The 21357-nt window shown below is 30.1% G+C and overlaps 1 protein-coding gene across 3 annotated transcripts; it reads right to left on the bottom strand.

The window, feature by feature from the left end:
• Positions 1 to 5287: 5287 nt before the first annotated feature.
• LOC107891473 (transcription factor GAMYB) lies at positions 5288 to 13380 on the bottom strand. Of its 3 annotated transcripts, XM_041100610.1 has the most exons (6): positions 13357 to 13380; positions 12949 to 13003; positions 11713 to 12052; positions 6094 to 7054; positions 5823 to 6010; positions 5288 to 5622 (listed from the first exon to the last, which is right to left on the bottom strand). In XM_041100610.1, the coding sequence occupies exons 3-5, from the start codon at positions 12037 to 12039 to the stop codon at positions 5844 to 5846; spliced, it is 1455 nt and encodes a 484-aa protein (XP_040956544.1). In that variant the 5' UTR covers positions 12040 to 12052; positions 12949 to 13003; positions 13357 to 13380; the 3' UTR covers positions 5288 to 5622; positions 5823 to 5843. The 3 variants fall into 3 exon arrangements, with proteins under 3 accessions (XP_040956544.1, XP_040956546.1, XP_040956545.1); XM_041100612.1 differs by having other exon boundaries at positions 5288 to 6010; positions 11713 to 12050; XM_041100611.1 differs by having other exon boundaries at positions 5288 to 6010; positions 11713 to 12050; positions 12949 to 13373.
• Positions 13381 to 21357: the final 7977 nt, after the last annotated feature.

Raw genomic sequence — 21357 nt, 5'->3', positions numbered from 1 at the left:
TTGGGAAATCTATAGATCGAGTTAATGCGACAATAGGGATTTTAATTATAAAGAAATTTCAATTAATCAATCTAGAGTCAGATGCTCTTAGTCTTGAAGAGAAACATTAGCGTAATTTAGGGATTTATACGGATCAAGATACTAAGTGAAGAAATTACGTAATTTAGATTGATAATGACAAATGAACTCTAGGTGAATTCTTTCCTAGGTATTGTTTCACTTCTTAGTTGTTTACTCGATTATTTTCCTGATTTGTTCTCTGTCGTGTTCTTTAGTTAATATAATTAGTTAAATTTAGTTTTTAATCAATCACTCTAATTTGTCAGTTAAATAATAGAAAAACGGTAATTACTAGTACTTTTAGTCCTCGTGAAAATGATATTTTTGCTCGCCGTAGTTATACTATTAATTGATAGGTGCACTTACCTTAGTCAGATTTTTAGTTGGTTTATCACTGCAATCAAATAGTCATTAAAACTTAATACTTGTAAAGCGCCAACCCCTTAAAGCCCAATACTAGTTAATATTTAAAACCTAAATTGATAATTTATTTATTTATTTTTATTATATTCATTTTAGTTTTTATCAATTAATATATATTTATAACAAGAGTAAGGGTATATCGACCATGTAAGAAAATAAATATATTTTGAGTTCATAAAAAAGTATTTGATTTAATTTTTAATATTTTTATAATAAATTTAAAATAAAATAAAAATTAAAAGTGATACGATATAATAAAATGAATAAAGAAGACAATTATGTGAAAAAAACCAAAGCAAATAAAATTATAAGTACCTCAATTAAAATTTTGTTCAACTTAAAAATAATATCAAAAACCGAAAACCACACCAAAATGCACCCCGCTAAAATTGAAGGTGGGCATATCTTTTATAATAAAAGAGAAAGCTAATTGGTGGATAGTTTTTTTCCTTAGTGGATAATATAAATGTATAATATCAAATTTAGTTTTCAATGTTCGGATTTTTTGTCAATTTTACATTTATTTTTTTAGTTAAATTTGGCCTTAATCATTTTTTTAAAACAATCGAATTTGACTATTAATCTTTAAAAAAGATTCGAATCATTAGCTTTTTAATAGAATTACTAACTAAAACGTTAAATTTTTAAACATGATAGATTGCATGACAATTCACATGTACTTTTTATTTAATTTTTTGAATTTTAATGAACCTTTTATTTTTATTTTTTTGGAATTTTGGAATTTTTTAATTTTTTTTAATATTTCTATTTTTTTAAGATTATTTGTTAGGCATGAAATATATATGAATTGCGACGTAAATATTGTCCAAAATTAATATTTTAATCAACATTTTCGTTAAAAATCGATTTGGCTTTTTTAAAAAGTTAGAGCCAAATTTAGATAAAAAAAAATTAGGATCAAATTGATAAAAAAAATTTACAAATAATGAGAACTAAATTTGATATTATACCTAATATAAAGTAAGGAAAATGTGCACTAAAATTTTTTTTATCCCTGTATTTAAATTTAATAAACGTTTTATGCTCTGTCAAAAAAAAAAACGTTTTATGCATTTTAATTGAAGAGTGCTAACTAGTATTTCGTATCCAACCGATCCATGTTTTATGTAATTTTTCTCCAGAGCTGTATTATTGTACTCCCTATCATCTAACCAACTAGACTTGGTAATGCTTGATAGTCTCGATTTTCACAATCTTCCGTATTTGGCTTGAATATAAACATAATTAAACATTCTGTTCATAATTAAATATAATTTACATTTTATTCATTTTAGTCCCTATATTCAAAATGCTTATATTTTCTGATACTTAAAATCGAATCAAAATCTAATTTCCTATTCTTTCATTAGTGACCTTGTACTTTTAATCTATAGCACAATTTCATAATATGGGGATCAATTGTATAATTTAACCTAAAATTTTTGTTTGAGATGATGATTTAATGTGTCATGTCAGCTTACTGTTACACCATTAAAGGAAATTAACGACTCAATGACTAAAATGTTACAATACAATAACGTAAGTGACTAAAATGTAACATTTCAAACATAAGTGAATAAAATATAACATATAACATGAGATAAACAAAAGTGATCATGGATGTAGTTTACCCCTTAAACTAATAAGTGGAAATTGATGAAATGATTTAATCATGCACTATATCATGATTAATAATGATTAAATAACTATCGGGTCCCTTGTTAATTACTAATTGAGTCTTCAAGTATTTTTTAAATTAAAATTTAATAGCGATTGCATTGTTACAATTTAATCTTTGTACTATAATTAATGATTTTCTCGATTTAATTACTTGACCGTTCATTAATATATTTTCACACTAACTTTGCAAATCCTCTTATTCATAATTCACTGACTCGGTTTATGGAATTGAGTTCAAAAACCTCATTTTTTGACATTGGTTATTACTGTCATATTCAATGTACTGTCAGTCCAGTCAGTCACATTTATGTCTCTAACTTCTAGGAGTTATCTGCTCCAATGCTCAAGACAAAACATTTCCCCAGTTGGATTTAGTAGACGACATATTATTATTTCAATTGGTTTTACTCGTTTTCGATTAGATTAAGGACATTTTAGATTATCTACTAAAATAAGCTATCTTTTCGTATCACAATCTGACCACATAAAACCGCTTAGTATCAGTTAAATATTAGATAATCAATAAGCCAATATTTGCTTCTATTTTGCTTTGCGTGCAAAAACCATTGATGACATTATACAAAGAATATTAATGTAAACAATGAATTTTTATTTGAAAAACACAAGTATACAAAATGAATATACTAAGAGCACAAATCCAACACCTTCTAGATTGTTTCTTGAATGCTTTGTTGAAATTTTGAGTTAACATTGCTATTTGTTCTTGCAATTCTTCTATTGTAGTGCTTTGTGCACTGAGCATTTCTTCGGTCTAATGTTCTTCTCTGCCTTGTGTTAGGATCTAGTGCCTAAGAGACTAGGTGTTAAGTGTTGGGCGTGTGAATAATAATGAAGCTACTTGGGCGCACCATAGCTCAAACCACTAACCTTGGCCTTATATAAAACTTATTTGCAAACATGGGCCAATGTTGGTGGTTTGAGCTATACTCTACTCAGGTACCTCGAATATTATTCACATGCCCAATACTAACACATATCCTGAGTAATGCAGGTACCTATGTCCACAAATTGAGGCGTCACGAAGTATACTAACACATATCCTGAGTAATGCAGGTACCTATGTCCACAAATTGAGGCGTCCCCTTCGTGAACCATACACGAGTCAGTTTCTTGTTCTTTATTATGTGTACTTAATTCTTGATTTGATATTTCTAAATTATTGATCCATGTTTGATGTGCTTAAATCGGTGGTTGAATAGATTATATTTAAGAGTAGATCTTGGAGTTCTTTACCCAAATAATATAAAAAAATAAATATTTACTGATATGAGATATGCTAATAATTATTTACAAAACTAGGCAAAAGGAACAATGGATCAACGGTGCTACTTGAATAATCGGCAGCACCACCCCTTAATTGTCAACAATGACAAGTGAAATTATTACTTTTTTTAAAAAAAATAACTTTTTTATGATGTCACCTGAGCAATCGGTAACACCAATATCACGTACTCAAAAAATACTCTAATATTTTATACTATTATATTGAAAAAAAATATTTTTTAATGGTATTGTCAATGTGTCAAGCCACACTAAAATAAATTAATAATTAATTTTTTAAAATTCAAAAAAAAATTCTCTCTTTTATGCTAATGGGTTGTTCATGTACTAGAGTCGTAGGAATAGATCAAAGGGAGTCTTATAGCTGGGTTTTCATCAGGTTTGAAGGGAAGCAATGATTGTTTTGTTTCTGCTATGTCTTTTCATTTCCGATTGCTTGAAATTTTTTCTTTCTTTTATTTGTCTCGGGCAGTGTAATGAGGGGCTCCAGGTTTGACTTGTGATTAGTGCTTTATTTGTCGAGGTTAAGAGTATGTTCCAAAAAAAAAGGAAAATCTCCATGTTACCCATAGTTGCAAATTCAAAAAATATATAGGCTCTTATTTAGGACCTTTTTTTTCTTTTCTAATTTTAAATAATTATTAATTTATTCTAATGCCGCCCTTATATATCGGCGACTATTAAAAATATTTTTTTAAGCTGACAGTATAATATATTAGTGTATATTTTGGGTACATAATACTGGTGCCGCTAATTGTTCAAGCGGCACCATAAAAAAATATATTTTTTAAAAATAATCACTTTACTAATCATTACTAGCAGTTGAGGGTGGTGCCGACAATTGCTCAAGCGGCACCAGTGATCCACAGTTCCTTTTGCCTAATTTTTTAAATAATAATCAGCCTATCCCATATCAGTAAATATTTTTACATTATTTGGGTAAAAACCTGTAAAATTTATTATATAGTTGAGTAGAGTTCATGTAATTCTAAAAATAGGACGACGTAAATCTACCGGATTAGAGTCAAATTTAATAGGGGAATTCATAGTACAAGTTAATGCAATAATAGGAGTTTTAATTAGAAATTCAATTAATCAACCTAGAGTCAGTTGATCTTATGGTCGAAAAAGATATTTGCATAATTTAGATATTTCTACAGATCAAAATATTAAGTAAATAAATTGCGTAATTTAAATTAATAGTGACATATGAAATCTAGGTGAATTCTTTCCTAGATATTGTTTTGCTTATTGATTGTTAATTGATTATTTTTGTATTTTATTTTTTATTGTGTTCATTAATTAATTAAATTAGTTAATTTTAATTTTAATTAATTAATCAAATTATTCGGTTAAATAATAGAAAGACAGAAATACTAATATTTTTAGTCCTCGTGAAAACGATATATTTGTTCACCGTAGTTATACTATTAATTGATAAGTGCACTTGTCTTAACCAAATGTTTAATTAATTTCGTAATGCATAAAAAATATTGTAAAAAAATTAAAATATACTTTTAAAAATTTTGATAGTATTTACAATTGTTATGAAAAATTACTTTTGAAAAAATAAAATGATAATTTAAAACATTATGTTGTAAAGTAAAAGATTTAATGAGAGATGAAAGAAAAATATAAGTTCAAAAAATAATTTTTCAAAAAGCTAAAACTTTGATTTTAGTTTAAAATAATGATTTGGTTTGAAAAACGACTAATCTATCATTTTTTTTTTGAAATCAAAGTTTAAGTTGAAAAGTACTTTTCAACATCAATAATAATTAAAATTTAAGATGCATTTTTCATTATGGTGGAAAAAGACATCTGAAATAAATATGTTTTTTTTATTGTAGAAACAATGGAAAACACTATACTTTTACAACAAAAAATGCAGTTAAAAAATGCTTTTTCATCCAATCGCAAAAGCTAAGATAAAACTCTCATTGTCGAATTGAGGTGCAATTAATGTCACTAAAATGGTAAGACTTACACTACTGATATGAATGTTTGCAATCAATTTGGTCTTTGAGCATCATGCTCTCTCGTGAACTGAGCACCATAGAAAATCAAACTCGCACAATCTGTTACTTCAAGTGCTACATCCAACATCAGCCAATTTGTTCAGAGTGCCACAAACGTACTTGGCACCACCACTTTCATCTGCTTCAAATGTCAATCAAAAGTTCAATGACAAAACAATTGTAGTTCCATAAAAACTTATCCAACACCTCCTCCAATAGTTCACAAATTGACAAAAATCTTTAAAAATTCCACCGACAGCAAGGGAAAATATCATAATGGCAATTCGAGTTCCAAGCAATTTCAATGATTTTCAGAAGGTTGACAAAAAATGCAAGCACCTCGAATACAAGACGAGTTTGCTAGTAGCCACAGCAAGCATCTTCACCGAGAAGAGCCGCTATAACATCTGTTACAATGGGTTTATCGTTCACGCACCCATTGTCATGACCAAACTGACCACGTCCCAGAAAATCATCTAGTCCAGAAATAGCCATCTGATTCGGAGTTTCATTCTTGCCGTTGCCTCCTGCATGAGTCACGACGAATAGTATTAATATAGAATAGTATTAATTATGCCACAGAATTCATCGATTGCAGAACATTTCTCACCCAGAATGCTCTCAACAAACTGTGATTCATCATCCAATGAGCTTCCACTAACAGGAGTGTGCTCACTAAGAACGGATGCAGCAGAAAGAGCAGAAGGAGAATTCGGGTCGCAGTGTGCTTCAAATTCTAATTCACAATCCTTCAGGTGAAAATCAGCAACATCGTCAAGCATCAAATTAGAAGACTGCTGACGAGAATCATCCTTTGAGCTATTAAGCTTCTTTGACTCGTAAAGTACAGCTTCAAGGAGACCACTGTTTTGTAGTGCAAAACATTCTGACTTAGCCCGCTTCATTGGAGGGGACTGGATCAGAGTATCAACAGACTCAACCAAAGCTAGTGGGACTGAAGAATTGACCCAGCTATCTTGTTGATTATCTGAATATTGGTATGAAGGGAGCTCCAAGTTCATAGGCCCAGACAAGGGCTCAGAAGGAGAGAAATTACTATTTAGAAGGGCATCACTGCCAGGAGGTATACCAAATGATGATTGGTCATTGGTACTGAAATCAGAATCATATGGAGAAGATGACTTGTAGGGCTCATCAAAATTTTCCTTGCAAGCAAAATCAGTCATTTGGTTGGGCAATGACATATAGTTGCTGACACTTTCCTGAAGATGCTTCGGAGGGCATGCCATTGGGAACACATGGCCATAACCATGGGACAAACCAATAGTTTTTGGAGGAATGTTGAGAAGTTCGGGTGAATAAGACAAAAATTGTTGGTTGAGCTCTAAATTCTCAAATTCCACATGTGGAATCCCAAAAGCATCTGACTGCACGAGATTGGAACCAAAGGAGTCCAGATTTGGCATTGAAGCCACGCTATGACTCTCTTCTTGACTTAAATTTACTTGCAAGCACACATCAGGAGGGTAAATTGGCAAGCCAGCACGTTGCAGTCTCTTAATTCTTGTATTCCAGAAGTTCTTTATCTCATTATCAGTTCGTCCAGGCAACTGGAGAAAATAAAGGGATGGAATGATTATAAAAGTGAATTAAATAATAAGAAAATAGCACATGAAGGGATTTTGTTTCAAAGAAAATTTACTATTAGGAAGAAAGAACATGCGTATGAGAAGAGCTTGCTTATCATGCCCCAAAAAGATGCTTGAATAAAACTTACAAGCTTAGAATAAGCAGTACAATATACATAAGGGAAAAAATATGAAATGGGATGTTGGCTAGGTACATATATGCAGATATACGTAGCTACCAACCTTTTCGTCTGCGGCCCATATATTGTCCTCGTTAACATTATTAACTATTGTTATTCTAGTTTTAAATTTCCATAACAAGGAATAAAATTATACATGAGCATCTTTTTCGTTTAATTATTTAAATTTTCTGTCCTACTATAGTTATTGGAGTTTATTTATGTTTAAAAGTATTTTATTAAATATTTAATGTGTGTGTGATTAGATAGGATTCTTAATAAGAGTCATAGTATAAAAATACTACTAGAGGATTAATAGGACTATTAGTAAGAGGTTTTAGTATAAATATTCTAAATGGTTAATAGGATTAGTTATTCTTTTTCAATAAGAGATAGGATTAGTTTTTTCCAATAAGAGAATTTTATTAGCAGTAGGTTATTGAAAAAACCCAAAACCCCATTCTTTCAGTTACAGCAATAATCTCCTTTTAATTTTTTAGCCATTTAGATTTTCCACTCAACCGAATAATTTACCACATCAATTTTGGTAGCAAAGCCTAATTAGATCCTAGGACTTATATTAAAAATCGCTTCTAAGCCACGATTAGACATACAAGAGGTCAAGAGAAAATCAAAGCTAGCAAATAGACTTGTCAGAGATGAGACGTATGATTGAAGAATTGTCGCAAGTTGTACAAGCTTTGCAACGACATGGACAGGTGGAAACCCGAATGGAGATTCTGAAAGGTGCCTACAATCCTTAGGACATGTCAAAAGGTGGTCTTGAAGGTGAATCCAATGAGGGAGAGGTTGATAACCCCTTTCAAAATATGGTTAATGTAATTTAGAATATTCTTGACAATATGCCTTACCCGCTGAGAAAAGGGTTTTACACCATGGTGCAAGGAGACCTTTATCTAGTTGGGCAAATGACGTCTCCCAAAATAGTTACAATGGTAAGGAAACTGCTTCTTCGGGGTCTATGAAGGAAGTGCAACAAAAACCAACAAAGGTGATATAAGAGTGAGTTGCGGGGTGGAACACAATCCAACTTTAGTAAGGCAAACATTGACAATAAAATAAAATCAAATGTTTTGGTTGTGTTGATAAGGGACATGCATCTTTTGCTTGTCCTAAAAAGGAGGGTGAACCTAATTGAACATAATGAAAAAGGCCAACTGTTTGATACATCTATGGTGATCATACTGAAGGGGAACCATTGAGGGTTGCAAGGTTAATGAACATCCCACAAAAGAGAGAATGAAGATCGGAGGAGACAAAACATTTTTAGAACCGGTGTACTTGGGGTTTTTTAAGTATGCGATGCAATTATTGATAATGGGAGTTTAAAAAAAATTCTAAAAAAAAACAATGAACATGTTAAAGTTACCTAATGAGAAACACCCACGTCCATACAAATTTCAAAGGGTTAAAGAAGGGATTTGAGATACTTATCAAATTTCAATGTTAAAGATTCATCAAATTATTAACCATAGGTTGTTGGAAAAACCCCAACCCCATCCTTTTAATTATGTTAATGTATCTCTTGTTTTTTTTAGCTATTTAGACTTTCCACTCAACCTAATAATTTACCACATCATTTTTTGTATCAAACCCTAATCAGATCTTAGGACATCTATTGGAAATCACTTTTAAGCTATGACTGGACATACAAGAGGTCAAGGAAAAGAAAATCAAAGCCAACAAATAGAGTTGTCAAAGATGAGGCCCATGATAGAAGAATTGTTGCATTTTAATTTTTTTAGCTATTTAGATTTTCCACTCAACCAAATAATTTACCACATCAATTGTGATATCAAAGCCTAATTAGATTCTAAAACTTATATTGGAAATCGCTTTTAAGCCATGACTGAACATACAAGAGGTCAAAGGAAGAGAAAATCAAAACCAACAAACAGAGTTGTCAGAGATGAGATGCATGATAGAAGAATTGTCCCATTTTAATTTTTTTAGCTATTTAGATTTTCCACTCAACCTAATAATTTACCACATCATTTTTGGTATCAGAGCATAATTAGATCTTAGGACTTATATTGGAAATCACTTTTAAGCCAGGACTAGACATACAAGAGGTAAAGTAAGAGAAAATCAAAGCCAAAAAATAGAGTTGTCAGAGATGAGGCGTATGATAGAAGAATTGTCACATTTTAATTTTTTAACTATTTAGATTTTCCACTCAACTTAATAATTTACAGCATCAATTTTGGTATCAGAGTCTAATTAGATCTTATGACTTATATTGAAAATCACTTTTAAGCCATGATTGGACATACAAGAGGTCAAGGAAGAGAAAATCAAAGCCAACAAATAGAGTTGTCAAAGATGAGGCTATGATAGAAGAATTGACACATTTTAATTTTTTTAGCTATTTAGGTTTTTCACTCAACCAAATAATTTACCACATCAATTTTGGTATCAGAGCTTAATTAGATCCTATGACTTATATTAGAAATCACTTTTAAGCCATGAATGGGCATATAAGAGGTCAAGAAAGAGAAAATCAAAGCCAAGAAATAGAGTTGTCAAAGATGAGGCGTATGATTGAAGATTTATCGCAAGCTATACTAGCTTTGCAACAATATGAACATGTAGAAACCCAAACGAAGATTCTAAAAGAAGCCTACAATCCTTTGGTCATGCCAAAATGTGGTTTTGAAGGTGAACTCGATGAGGGATAGGCTGATAACCCCTTTCAAAATATAGTTCATGTAATTTAGAAGATGACTGACAATATGCCTTACAAGCTAAGAAACGAGTTTTACACTATAGTGCAAGGAAACCTTTATCTAGCATGGCAAATGGTGTCTCCCAAAACAGTTATAATGGTAAGGAAACTCCCTCAAATAAGGTCTATGAAGGAAGTGCAACAAAAACCAACAAAAGTGATATATGGAAGAGCTAGTTACGGGGTGGAACACAATCCAACTTTGGTAGGGCAAAACAGTGACACTCAAATCAAATGTTTTAGTTATGTTGACAAAGGGCATGCATATTTTGCTTGTCCTAAAAAGGACGATGAACTTAATTGAACATGATGAATAAGGCCAAGAACTATCTGATCCAGTTATTATAATCATATTAAAGATGATGATAACATAGATATTTACCCAATACAAAGGGAATCATTGATGGCCAGAAGGTTAATAACAACATCCCACAAAATTGGAGGAGACAAAGCATTTTTAGAACTCCTAGTCTTTGCAGTTTGAAGTATGTGATGCAATTATTGATACCGAGAGTTCAAAAAATCATATCTTAAAAGAACAATGAACATTTTAAAGTTACCTAAGGAGGACACCCGTGTCCATACAAAATTCAGCAGGTTGAGAAATGTCTTGAGATATCTATCAAATTTGAATGTTTCATCAAATTTGTTATAGGTAGTGATGTAAGTGACAAGGCTTTGTGTTATCTTGTGCTGATGGATGCATGTTATCTTTTTTCGACCTTGGTTATTTGATCATGATATACAGCATTTCATTGAAGAAAATACATATTATTTTCATAAAGGGGTTAAAAGGTACACTTAACACCCTTAAAGGGAGACGACGACATCCAAAATCAACAAGTTGAATGGGTTCGTAACAACTAAATAGTTGGAGGCAACAAGGTAAAGTAAGGTTGTCCAAGAAGTTCTTGATGCCTACAGGTGATTCCTAATAAAGTGGGTGGGAAAACCAACTTGCAGAAGCATTTGGATTGTAGAAGATGAGTTGAGGAAACTTGATCCTGAAGTTCATGAGGAAGCGGTCAAAGTTTTTGCATCTAAAACAACTTTTTCTCAACCAAGGGAGAATGAAGCAGGAGCATCTAATTTTACTTAATTATTTAAAGTTTCTATTTTACCTTAGCCATTGGAGTCTATTTGTGTTTAAAATTATTCATATGATTAGGATAGGATTCTTAGTAACTCCTTTTAATTTTTTCAGTTGTTCGGATATTCCAGTCAACCTAATTATTTCCGGCTTCATAAAATTTCTTTTGCAACAAAGGAAGAAGATGTATGACCATCATAGCCACAATCCTTGGTTGGACCAAGCCAAAAAACAGGATGTTCATTCAACTAAAATGAATTTATCAAAACATAGAAGAAGCAAGTTTATCATGTGCACTATGCATCAATAAATCCCGTGCACTTAACTCTCCACGGAAGCATGCTAATCATTGTCTAAGCCATAAGTTTTGAGTCTTCACATATCAGGATAGAATAAGGAACGTGAAGGAAAAATGACTTTGCACATTACAAAAATTGACCATTCACAAGCATCAATTAGAACATTTCATGAGAAAGGAAGAATCATCATCATCTCTCGAAATAAACATCAACATTAGAGATTGCATATGTTTGTTGATTAGTGCAAATGCTGTATTCTACCAAACCAACTTTGAAAGTTAAAAGCGATATGTTATTATATTGAATAAGTCAAAAGCAATACCAACCTCAGCAGCCATTCGTGCCCATTTGTTTCCCAACTTCGCATGTAGCTCAACTATACGACGCTCTTCCTCTGGAGTAAACATGCCCTTCTTCAAATCCGGCCTTAGGTGGTTTGCCCAACGCAGGCGACAGCTTTTCCCACATCGTGAAAGTCCAGAGTGTTTCTGGACAGCATTCCAATTTCCCTCACCATGCTTCTTTACATAGTCCACCAAAATCGCATCTTCTGCTGAAGTCCAAGGCCCTTTCTTCAAATGACAGCTTTCTCTCATGTTGCCTCTCCTACCAGCTTCTTCAACTAATGAAAAATCAGACTGACCTTTCCGCATTACTCCGTTGCCTCTATTTTCATATTACAAAAACCAAAAAACAAAGATTTCTTGAGCACCAAAAACAAAATACCTAGGATGATACTTAAATGCATCTATTTTAGTATAATATTATTGTTTTTCTAGTAGAGATGATTAAGGTTCGATTTGTTTTACACAAAAATGACGGATAATATATAATATTAATTTAATAGAAGGACACAACGAAAGTCCCACTAGTTGAGATCAATTTACTTCATTTTTTAATTCTAAAATTATATTGTTTAATTTCTATTACTTTTTCCAGAATTTTAGAAATAAAATATTTGTTTTATATAATGAAAAATAAATTTCAATTAGAAGGATTGTGGTTTTAACTTATGAACAGAATACCAAACCAAATAGGCTTATAATTATCCAAACTGAATCTAATAAAAACCAAACCAAACACCAAAATTCAATTGATTTTTGGTTTTCTCGATTCTTTTTCTCAACCCTACTTTCTAATTGGTCTTTGCACTTATTAATGTGAACCATAGTGGTGATAAAAACCTACTCCATTAGAGTAGCATGATTTCAACTATACTATTTTTATCAATCAAATTTGATAAACAATATATTGTAATAAAATAGGATGATTTTATATATTTATTTATTTTCGATACGCCGAGCATTCTATAGAAAGGTTCTGAGTAATTCTTAAAAATTTGATCATAACAACTGGCAAAATGTTCCGAAAATCACATTTTTCACTGCCCTTTCTATTTTATTTTTATTTTCTACGAATTGGTTATGGAAAATCATTTCTACAAATAAGCTCAAAATTTTATTTACATTTCATTCAAATTTTTTAGTAGATTAATCTACAAACTGAACCATCAACTTGATCAAAATATAACTATCGAAATGCAAAATAAAAGTTGTTCTTACCAGAATGAGCTGAAGATCAAGGGAGTTTGCAGAGCTCATCCAAAACCCTAAATACCTAATTAATTATTACGGATTTCCAGAACCAAAAGCAAAAGAATTTTTTTTTAAATTAAAAGAAAAGATATATAAATTGCTCAAAAATATAAATATCAAAATTGGGAAAAGGAAACCATGAATAAATCAACTCCAGAAAGCCACATTTTCTTTGAAATATTCTAAAAGAGATTGTAAGAATATAGCTGAGAGAGAGCTGATTTAAATTGAGCGAAGAAGCTCTGAATTTTTCTCTTTTCTTAAAAAAATTAAAATAATAAAAAGGAAAATGAAAAAGTGAGAAACCTAAGGTAGCAAGGGAAGTAGAGATGGCAAAAAGAGAGGGAAAATAGGAGAGAGAAGAGGCTCACTCACCTGAGTCAGCTCACCACACCTCATGTCCCTCCTTTTTTGAATTTTTATTACCTTTTAAAATTTTTTAAAATACATTTATCCTTTTAATTTATAGAAAAAAAAAAAGAGAAAACTTATTAAAATAATCACGAACCAATAACCAGATTTTTTTTTATCATATTACCAAAAAAAAATATTTTTCTTATTTATTCTTATTTATAGTTTTTAATTCAAATAAACCACAGTTATATGCATGGAGAAATTATTTTATGAATCATTCCCACACATTATTGATAGTTCATTTCTAATTATTTAATAATCTTTTAGTAATTTTTTTTGTAATTAACACAATTTTTTTCATGTCATTGACTAGGCGTGAGTAAAACTTGATTCGATTTGGAAAAATTAAAAAATTTTGAGTTAATCGAATCAAGTTATTCAAATTATTTTAATCAACTCGAGTCGAGTTTCGAGTTCGAGTCGATTTAAATTTCATAGTTCGAATAATTCAAATAACATATTGGTGTTAATATTTTTTTGGTCCCTGTCAACTTTGAAAATAAGCAAATTTGTCTCTCTTAACAAAAATTACAAAAAATATTTTCAAATTAATTTTTAAAATTCAAAATATTTATAAAAATTTTAAATTTTATATTTTTAAAAAATATATAAAATTTTTAAAAAATTTTAAAAATTTATAAAAATTGTATAAAAAGTTAAGATTTTAAAAATTTTCTAAAATAATAAGTTTGAGACCTAATTAATTATTCAAATTTATCATACTCAAGTATTTTTTTTATTATTATCTTGCTTTGAAAAAATTATCAAATATATATTATTTCAATTTTATGTGCTCTAACATGGAATTAGTTATACCGTAACAATATTTTTATTTGACATGTTTAATTTTTTTAATTTAACTCGAACAATTTCATTCGATTCAATTTGACTCAACTTGAATTTCATTTCACTTTACTCGATTCGAAAAAATTTCAAATCAAGTTAGGATAATAAAATAGAACTCATGAACTTGATTAACTCAAAATTTTTCACTCGATTCGATTAAATGCTCACCCCTATTATTGACACATAATTTTGGTAATTATTTTCAATACAATATCTGGTATTAATTTGTGATCACGTTTAGTAAATTTCGAGAAAATATGAAAATGAGTTAGATAAAAAGAGTTCATAATGAATTTAATAAAAAAATTTAAATATATATATATTTAAAGATAAATAATTTTACAAGTATATATCAATAAAATAAAATTTTAATATAGATACATAATAATTATAAGAAATGTAATCCAGGAGAAATTTTTTTGTTAACATCTATATTGTTTTATTAACAAAAAATCATATTTTTATGTAGGTTTGTTGGTAAAATAAACCTTGAAGTTTTTAAAAAAAATAATTAAACCCCTCTGAATTTTTTACATTCAATTGAGCCATTAAACACATAAAAGTGGTCAAATAGACCCTTTGACTGACGTTGACTATTAGTATTTAACGAAAACACTAATGTAAGTGACACATCAAAAAAATATAAAATAAAAAATATTTAAATTAATTTTTAAATAAGTACATAATGGTTTTGGATAACTTGTTGTCCATGTTCATTTGAATTAGGACAACAGTTTGTCGAGATTCATTTTAGAAATATAAAAATATATAGAAATTATTAGAAATTAATTAAAAAACCATAAAATTTTATAAAATTTATAAAAATTAACTTATTTAAAACCACATGATATTTAGAAAATATAATTTATAAAAGTTATTAGAAATTAATTAAAAACCATAAATTTTATAAACAATTAAGTTACATTTTATAAAATTTTATAAAAATTGTTTTTCTCATTTTGATTAAATTATTTGACTAATATAACTTGCACAAATTGAAAAATGAGAAGCAAAAATATAACAAAAAAATTGTTAATATTGATTTTATGATATAAGTTGTTGATGTTTGTTTCCTGATTTAAAATATAAAAGTAATAAAGTATTTTTATTATTTTTAATTAATTTCTAATAATTTTGTTAAATTTTAATTTTTTTTATAATTTTAATGATTTTTTATGTTTTTTTATAATTCTAAAATGTATTAGGTAAATGGGTGTCCAGATTCAAATGAACTTGAACAACCTTTTGTTCAAATTGATTGTGTATTTATTTTAAAAATAATTTTAAAATATATATGGTTGAGTCTTGAAATTTTTATTTTTTGCTGATATGTCGTTTGTTAACAACCGTGTCAGCATTATCATTAAAATACTAACGGTTAATGTTAGTCAAAGGGACTATTTAACAAGTTTTATTAGTTCAATGGTTCAATTGGATGCAAAAAGTTTAGAATGGATTAATTAATTTGTTTTGAAAAAGTTTTGAGGACTTATAATACTATTAATCCTTTATTAAACCAAAACAACTTTAACATCTATAGAATTTTAAAAAATGTAACCCTATACTTTTTTAAACATTTGTGAAACGTTATAAAATAAATTTCATATTTTTATTAAACAAAATTAAGGCAATTTTTTTCCACATCTTTATGAACCATTCCGAATTGGAATACACGTGTATTGTTTATATTTTTCTCATATCATTTATGGTGTGAATTTCAAAATATTTAATTACATTAAATGCATTTATTACAAATTAATAAATTTAAATTTAATACTCATCATATAATTCCATAAAATGGAAATGAATAAATTTAACTTTATCTATTAAATGCATTAAATCATATATACATTCTTTCTTAAATTTATATATATGGTATGAACCCCATGCGATGGCTTGATAGTTAATGGTGTTCATCGTCCTAGGTGTGGCCTGGGTTTGAATCGCGATACTTATGTTTGTTGTTTGGGCTTTACCTTATTATTGTAATTCACCAAAAAAAAATCGAGAAGAAACCCAATTAGTGACCCTAATCAACTCTCCAAGAAATAATCTCACGACTCCTTAAAGAAAATAGATAAGAAAAACTCTTCTAAAAATTACAAGAAGACAATCTTGCACAAAAGAAACTAACACCACAATTAAAAAATTTATTAATGGAAAACAATTGTCGTTAATGAACAATGAAATGGTTTTTATATAGGCTAACTAATTACATCCAAATAAAACCCTAAAGTATATTGAAACTCTAATTAATCTAAATAAAAAGTAGTTTTAAACTAAACTTTTTTATTGACTAAGAAACACAAAACTCCTAAATAACTTAAAAGAGAATAACTTACATTAGGATGATCCTAAAAACTAAGGTTTTTAGGCACCAATAAAATTTTGCTAGATCATCAAATTTTAAAGACAAGAAATTATTATACACTCACCCATAGAGAAATTATTTTATGGACCCTTCCCACCACATTATTCACGGTCCCTTTCCAAATATTTAATGATATTTCAATAATTTTTCCATGTCATTGACACGTAATTTTGATAATTTTTTTTACCTTGAACCCCAAATCCAAAACCTTAAACACTAAATCTAGAGTCCTAATCCTTAAACCAAAAACTTAGCACCCCAAACCCGAACTAGGAACTTGTAACCTATAACACAAACCCTAAACTCATAAACCATAACCCTAAATCAAACATGAACCTTAAACCTTAAATCCTAAATCCAAACCTTGAACCTTATGGTTTGAGGTTTAAAGTTTAATGTTTAGGGTTCGTGTTCAAGGTTCGAGGTTCAAGGTTCAAGGTAAAATAATTACCAAAATTATGTGTCAATGACATGGAAAAAATTGCACAAAAGTTACTAATGTCATTGAAAAAATTGCACAAAAGTTACTAATGTTTTTCTTAATTGGTTGCACAAAAATAAAAAATATTAATTTATGAAAAAAAATAAAATGATTAAAATTTGTAAAAGAAGAAACATGTTTGTTTATAATTTAAAAAATTAATTATTCAATTAAAGTTAAATTAAGTTGGAGAAGATATTAGATATAGATTAGTGTATAATAATACATTGTTATATTTAAAATTTAATGACTGACACTATTTTATTGGTGCCTAAAAACTATGCTTTTTAGGATGATCCTAATATAATTTATTCCCTAACTTAAAATACTTAAAAAATCCAAGGAGATTAAGGATATCTTATGAGGGTAATACACTTATGAAAAGGTCATTGAACGAGCACTGATCATATTGCTTTTGTAATGGTATATCGTTAGGGAGAACTCAATCACGATATTATAGTGGAATGACTTTGTGACTGTTAGGGATCGACCCAATTAAGCAACGAACAAGTAAAAAAAGTGGAAGAAATTAAGAAATTGGACACACAAATTTAACGTGGAAAAACCCCTCCAAAAAGGATAAAAAACCACAGGTAAAAATAATTATACTATAATGCAAAATAACAAAGAGTACAAAGATGGAGATAAAAACTAAACCCCAAAAACCCGAAAACAAAGAACCCTCAAAACGTAAACACAAAATTCTCTAAATGTGTTATGAGTTTTAATCTCTAACGGTTGTGTTTTCTAAGGTTGTAAAAGAGCCTATTTATAGGCTAAATTCAGGTCAAATAATAATAAAATAATTTAGACTAATCATAATTTGATAGAAACAAATAAACAGAGTTTAACTAGAAGATTGGTTCTCTAATTTGACTGAAATAGGAGTCATACTTAACAAATCTCCACCTTGACTCATATTTCCACAACGCCATCTTTGCCAAAGCCCGCCACGGGCCTATCTTGAACTATGTAGGGATTAATTGAGTCGAATCTGTGCTTAGAAACTGGAAGACTTCTAGCCTTTGATTTGTATACTGCCAAATCAAAACTAACCCAGGTCTGATTTTCACAAACACAGTTCCCTAACTTTTCAAATCCTGCATACAAAAGAGAACATCTCTTTAACAAAACAGTCATACATTTTTCCCTCATATGACCAAGTTGCCTCCGCTTCAAACGAGTTGTGTAACACCCCTTACCCGCATTCCTGATCGGAACAGAGTATGAGGTATTACTAAATTTTTTTAAAAAATTTCGACAGCATTTATGCTTATTTTTGCTTAAACCTCCTGCAAGTTTTCAAACACAATTTAATATTCCAACCAAGTTCAGTTGTATAAACATACACAATTTAACCATTAATAAACACTACATTTTAAATCGAACCATAATATATATTTACATGTTGACGCCCCATTACATAAGTCGTCTATACATGCCATAATTTCTGGAATACTAGTAGCAAAATACCCAAATGTGGATGATAGTGTAGATGATTGTCTGACTCTGTCCCAATTCCGAATTGATGGAAATCACTATAATCAAGGGAAAAATAAAAACGAGTAAGCACATAGCTTAGTAAGTAAACATATGGCAAATAAATAAATTTCTCACATGACTACACCATAGTATAAATTTATTCACAAATAAATTTCATTGTTTGTGTAATTTCCAGCAAGCTGGTTTTCTGCATCATGACCACTAATTTATTTTTATCCAGAGCTACAGGGCTCCAAATTGAATTCTGTAAATTTTCCCTGAAACTAGACTCATATATCTTTCTATCATAAAATTTCAGAATTTTTGGCCGGGCCAATTAGTACAGTTTATTCTTTAAATATTCCCCTGTTTCACTGCCCGACAGTCCTGACCTCCCCTTACAAAAATTCACATAACTCTCTGTAAAAGTTTCAAACAATGTTCTCGTTTGTTTATATTAAAAATAGACTCAAAAAGGAATCCAGGAATATAGATTTTAAGCCATAATTATTTTTTTATAATTTTTGGTGATTTTCCAAAGTTGGAACAGGGGATTTCGAAATCAATCCAGCCCTGTCTCAGTAAAATTCAAATATCTCCGAAAATACAACTCTTTTGCTTGCTCTATTTCTTTCATATGAAAATAGACTCATTCAGCTTAAATTTCATATATTATTTAACCTCTAATTCATTTTCCAACATTTATGGTGATTTTTCATAGTTGCCCAACTGCTGTCATTCAAAACAGTTTTGCATTCAAATTGTCTCTTTTTGTATTTTTGATTTTCCTCCCATCTTATACATGGGTTGATTAAGTACCAACCCGATATTCCTCCCATAAACTTGTCCACCACATATATGAACATTCACCTTCCTAATTTACTCGATGAACACTCGGAATGTTAACCGTTATTGGTGGATTCAGCACTTAGCAACCACCAATGAATCGGGGAATCAGCACACAGCAACCCCTTGGGGGAATCAGCACTTAGCAGCCCCTTTCACATTTCAGATGCGGTGGAATCAGCACTTAGCAACCACCAAATGGGTCGGGGAATCAGCACTTAGCAACCCCGAGGGGGAATCAGCACTTAGCAACCACCAATAGGTAGGGGAATCAGCACTTAGCAACCCCTCGGGGGAATCAGCACTTAGCAACCCCCTTTCACATTTAAAATACAGTGGAATCAGCACTTAGCAACCACCAATGAATAGGGGAATCAGCACACAGCAACCCCTTTATATGCAATATGCTCCGGCCTATTCCGAGTGTTCAACCAAAAACCGTGTTTTGCAACTCCTTACCACCTTTCCCAATTTAACAACATTTTTGGAATCTTGCCAAACATTTATTTTATATTCAAATAAATCTCAACACAAATCAAATAATATCAAAATAATACATTAAGTCACATGTTTACTTACCTCGGTGCAAAATATCGTAATTTTACAATTCACTCCACTATCTTTTCTTTTCCTCGTTTGAGATAATCTTCCCGTCTCTCTTGATCTATAATAGCAAATTTAACTCGTTTAATTTTCACATTTATTAAAATAATCCACCACCCAACTTTTTGAAAAATTACAATTTTGCCCCCAAACTTTTGCATAATTATACTTTTGTCCCCAAGCTCAGAAATTAAACTTCATCACTTATTCTTATGTTTTATGACATGCTGAACACTTTTCCCTTCTATGGCAATATCAAATTTACCCGTTTTCGTTTAAAATCGCTTAGCAAAAGTTGTTTAACATAATTTCTAGCTTCATATTCCTCCATAAAATAGCAAAATAAACACTTTTCACCTATGGGTATTTTTCCAAATATAAAACCTAACATGAATTAACAGTAAAATAAGCTAAACCGAGCTACGAAGATTTCAAAAATGTAAAGAACATTAAAAACGGGGCTAGGATGCACTTACTATGAGCTTGAGAAAGCAAAGAAACCCTAGCTATGGTGTCTTCCAAATTTTGGCAGCAACTTAATGAAGATGGACACCATTTTTCCATCTTTTTCCCATTTTATTTCTTTTTATTACTAAATGACTAAAATGCCCTTACTTAAAAAAAATCTATTTCTCCCATTTCTTATGTCTATTTTTGTCCATCAATTACTAATGGTCTAATTACCACATAAGGACCCCCAATTTATAATTTCATAAAAAATTAGACACTTCTAACATGTAGAACTCAACTTTTTCACTTTTTACAATTTAGTCCTTTTGACTAAATTGAGTGCCCAAACGTCGAAATTTTTGAACGAAATTTTTACGAAAATTTTCCGTAAAATTGTAGATCATGAAAATATAATAGTAATCATATTTTCCCTTGTCAAATTTGTGGTCCCGAAACCACTATTCTGACTAGGCCTAGAATTGGGCTGTTACAAGTTGACTTCGACTCCGTAACAGATGAGGGATGTCCGATTTCACTGTTCACTGTAGAACCTTCCAAAATATAAAGACTACTAGTCCTTTTACCTTTTAACAAAATGAGAGCTCTACGAGATACCTTAATGCTGCTCGACTCGATGTTGATTCTGCATCCTTTTAAGTCTAAAATATTCAAGGAGATGAGATTCTTTCGTAAATCAGGTATATACCTAACATCTGAGAGTGTCCTAATCGTCCCATCGTGCATTCTAATTTTAACAGTACTAATACCAATTACCTTACTGGATGAATCATTTCTCATGCACACAACTCCACATTCAACTAAATTGTATGTGGATAACCATTCTCTATTGGAAGACATGTGGAAAGAACATGCCAAATCTAGG

This window comes from Gossypium hirsutum, chromosome D09 (genome assembly GCF_007990345.1).
Source record: "Gossypium hirsutum isolate 1008001.06 chromosome D09, Gossypium_hirsutum_v2.1, whole genome shotgun sequence".
NCBI classification, from domain to species: Eukaryota; Viridiplantae; Streptophyta; class Magnoliopsida; order Malvales; family Malvaceae; genus Gossypium; species Gossypium hirsutum.
Note: the sequence above shows the minus strand (reverse complement) of the source record. Positions and strands in the feature narration are given on the sequence as shown.

Coding starts and splice junctions, on each gene's coding strand:
- LOC107891473 (XM_041100610.1), bottom strand. CDS start 12,039: ATGCGGAAAGGTCAGTCTGATTTTTCATTAGTTGAAGAAGCTGGTAGG. Junction 7,055..11,712: donor GGGCACGAATGGCTGCTGAG/GTTGGTATTGCT, acceptor TATTTTCTCCAG/TTGCCTGGACGAACTGATAA. Junction 6,011..6,093: donor GTTTGTTGAGAGCATTCTGG/GTGAGAAATGTT, acceptor TGACTCATGCAG/GAGGCAACGGCAAGAATGAA.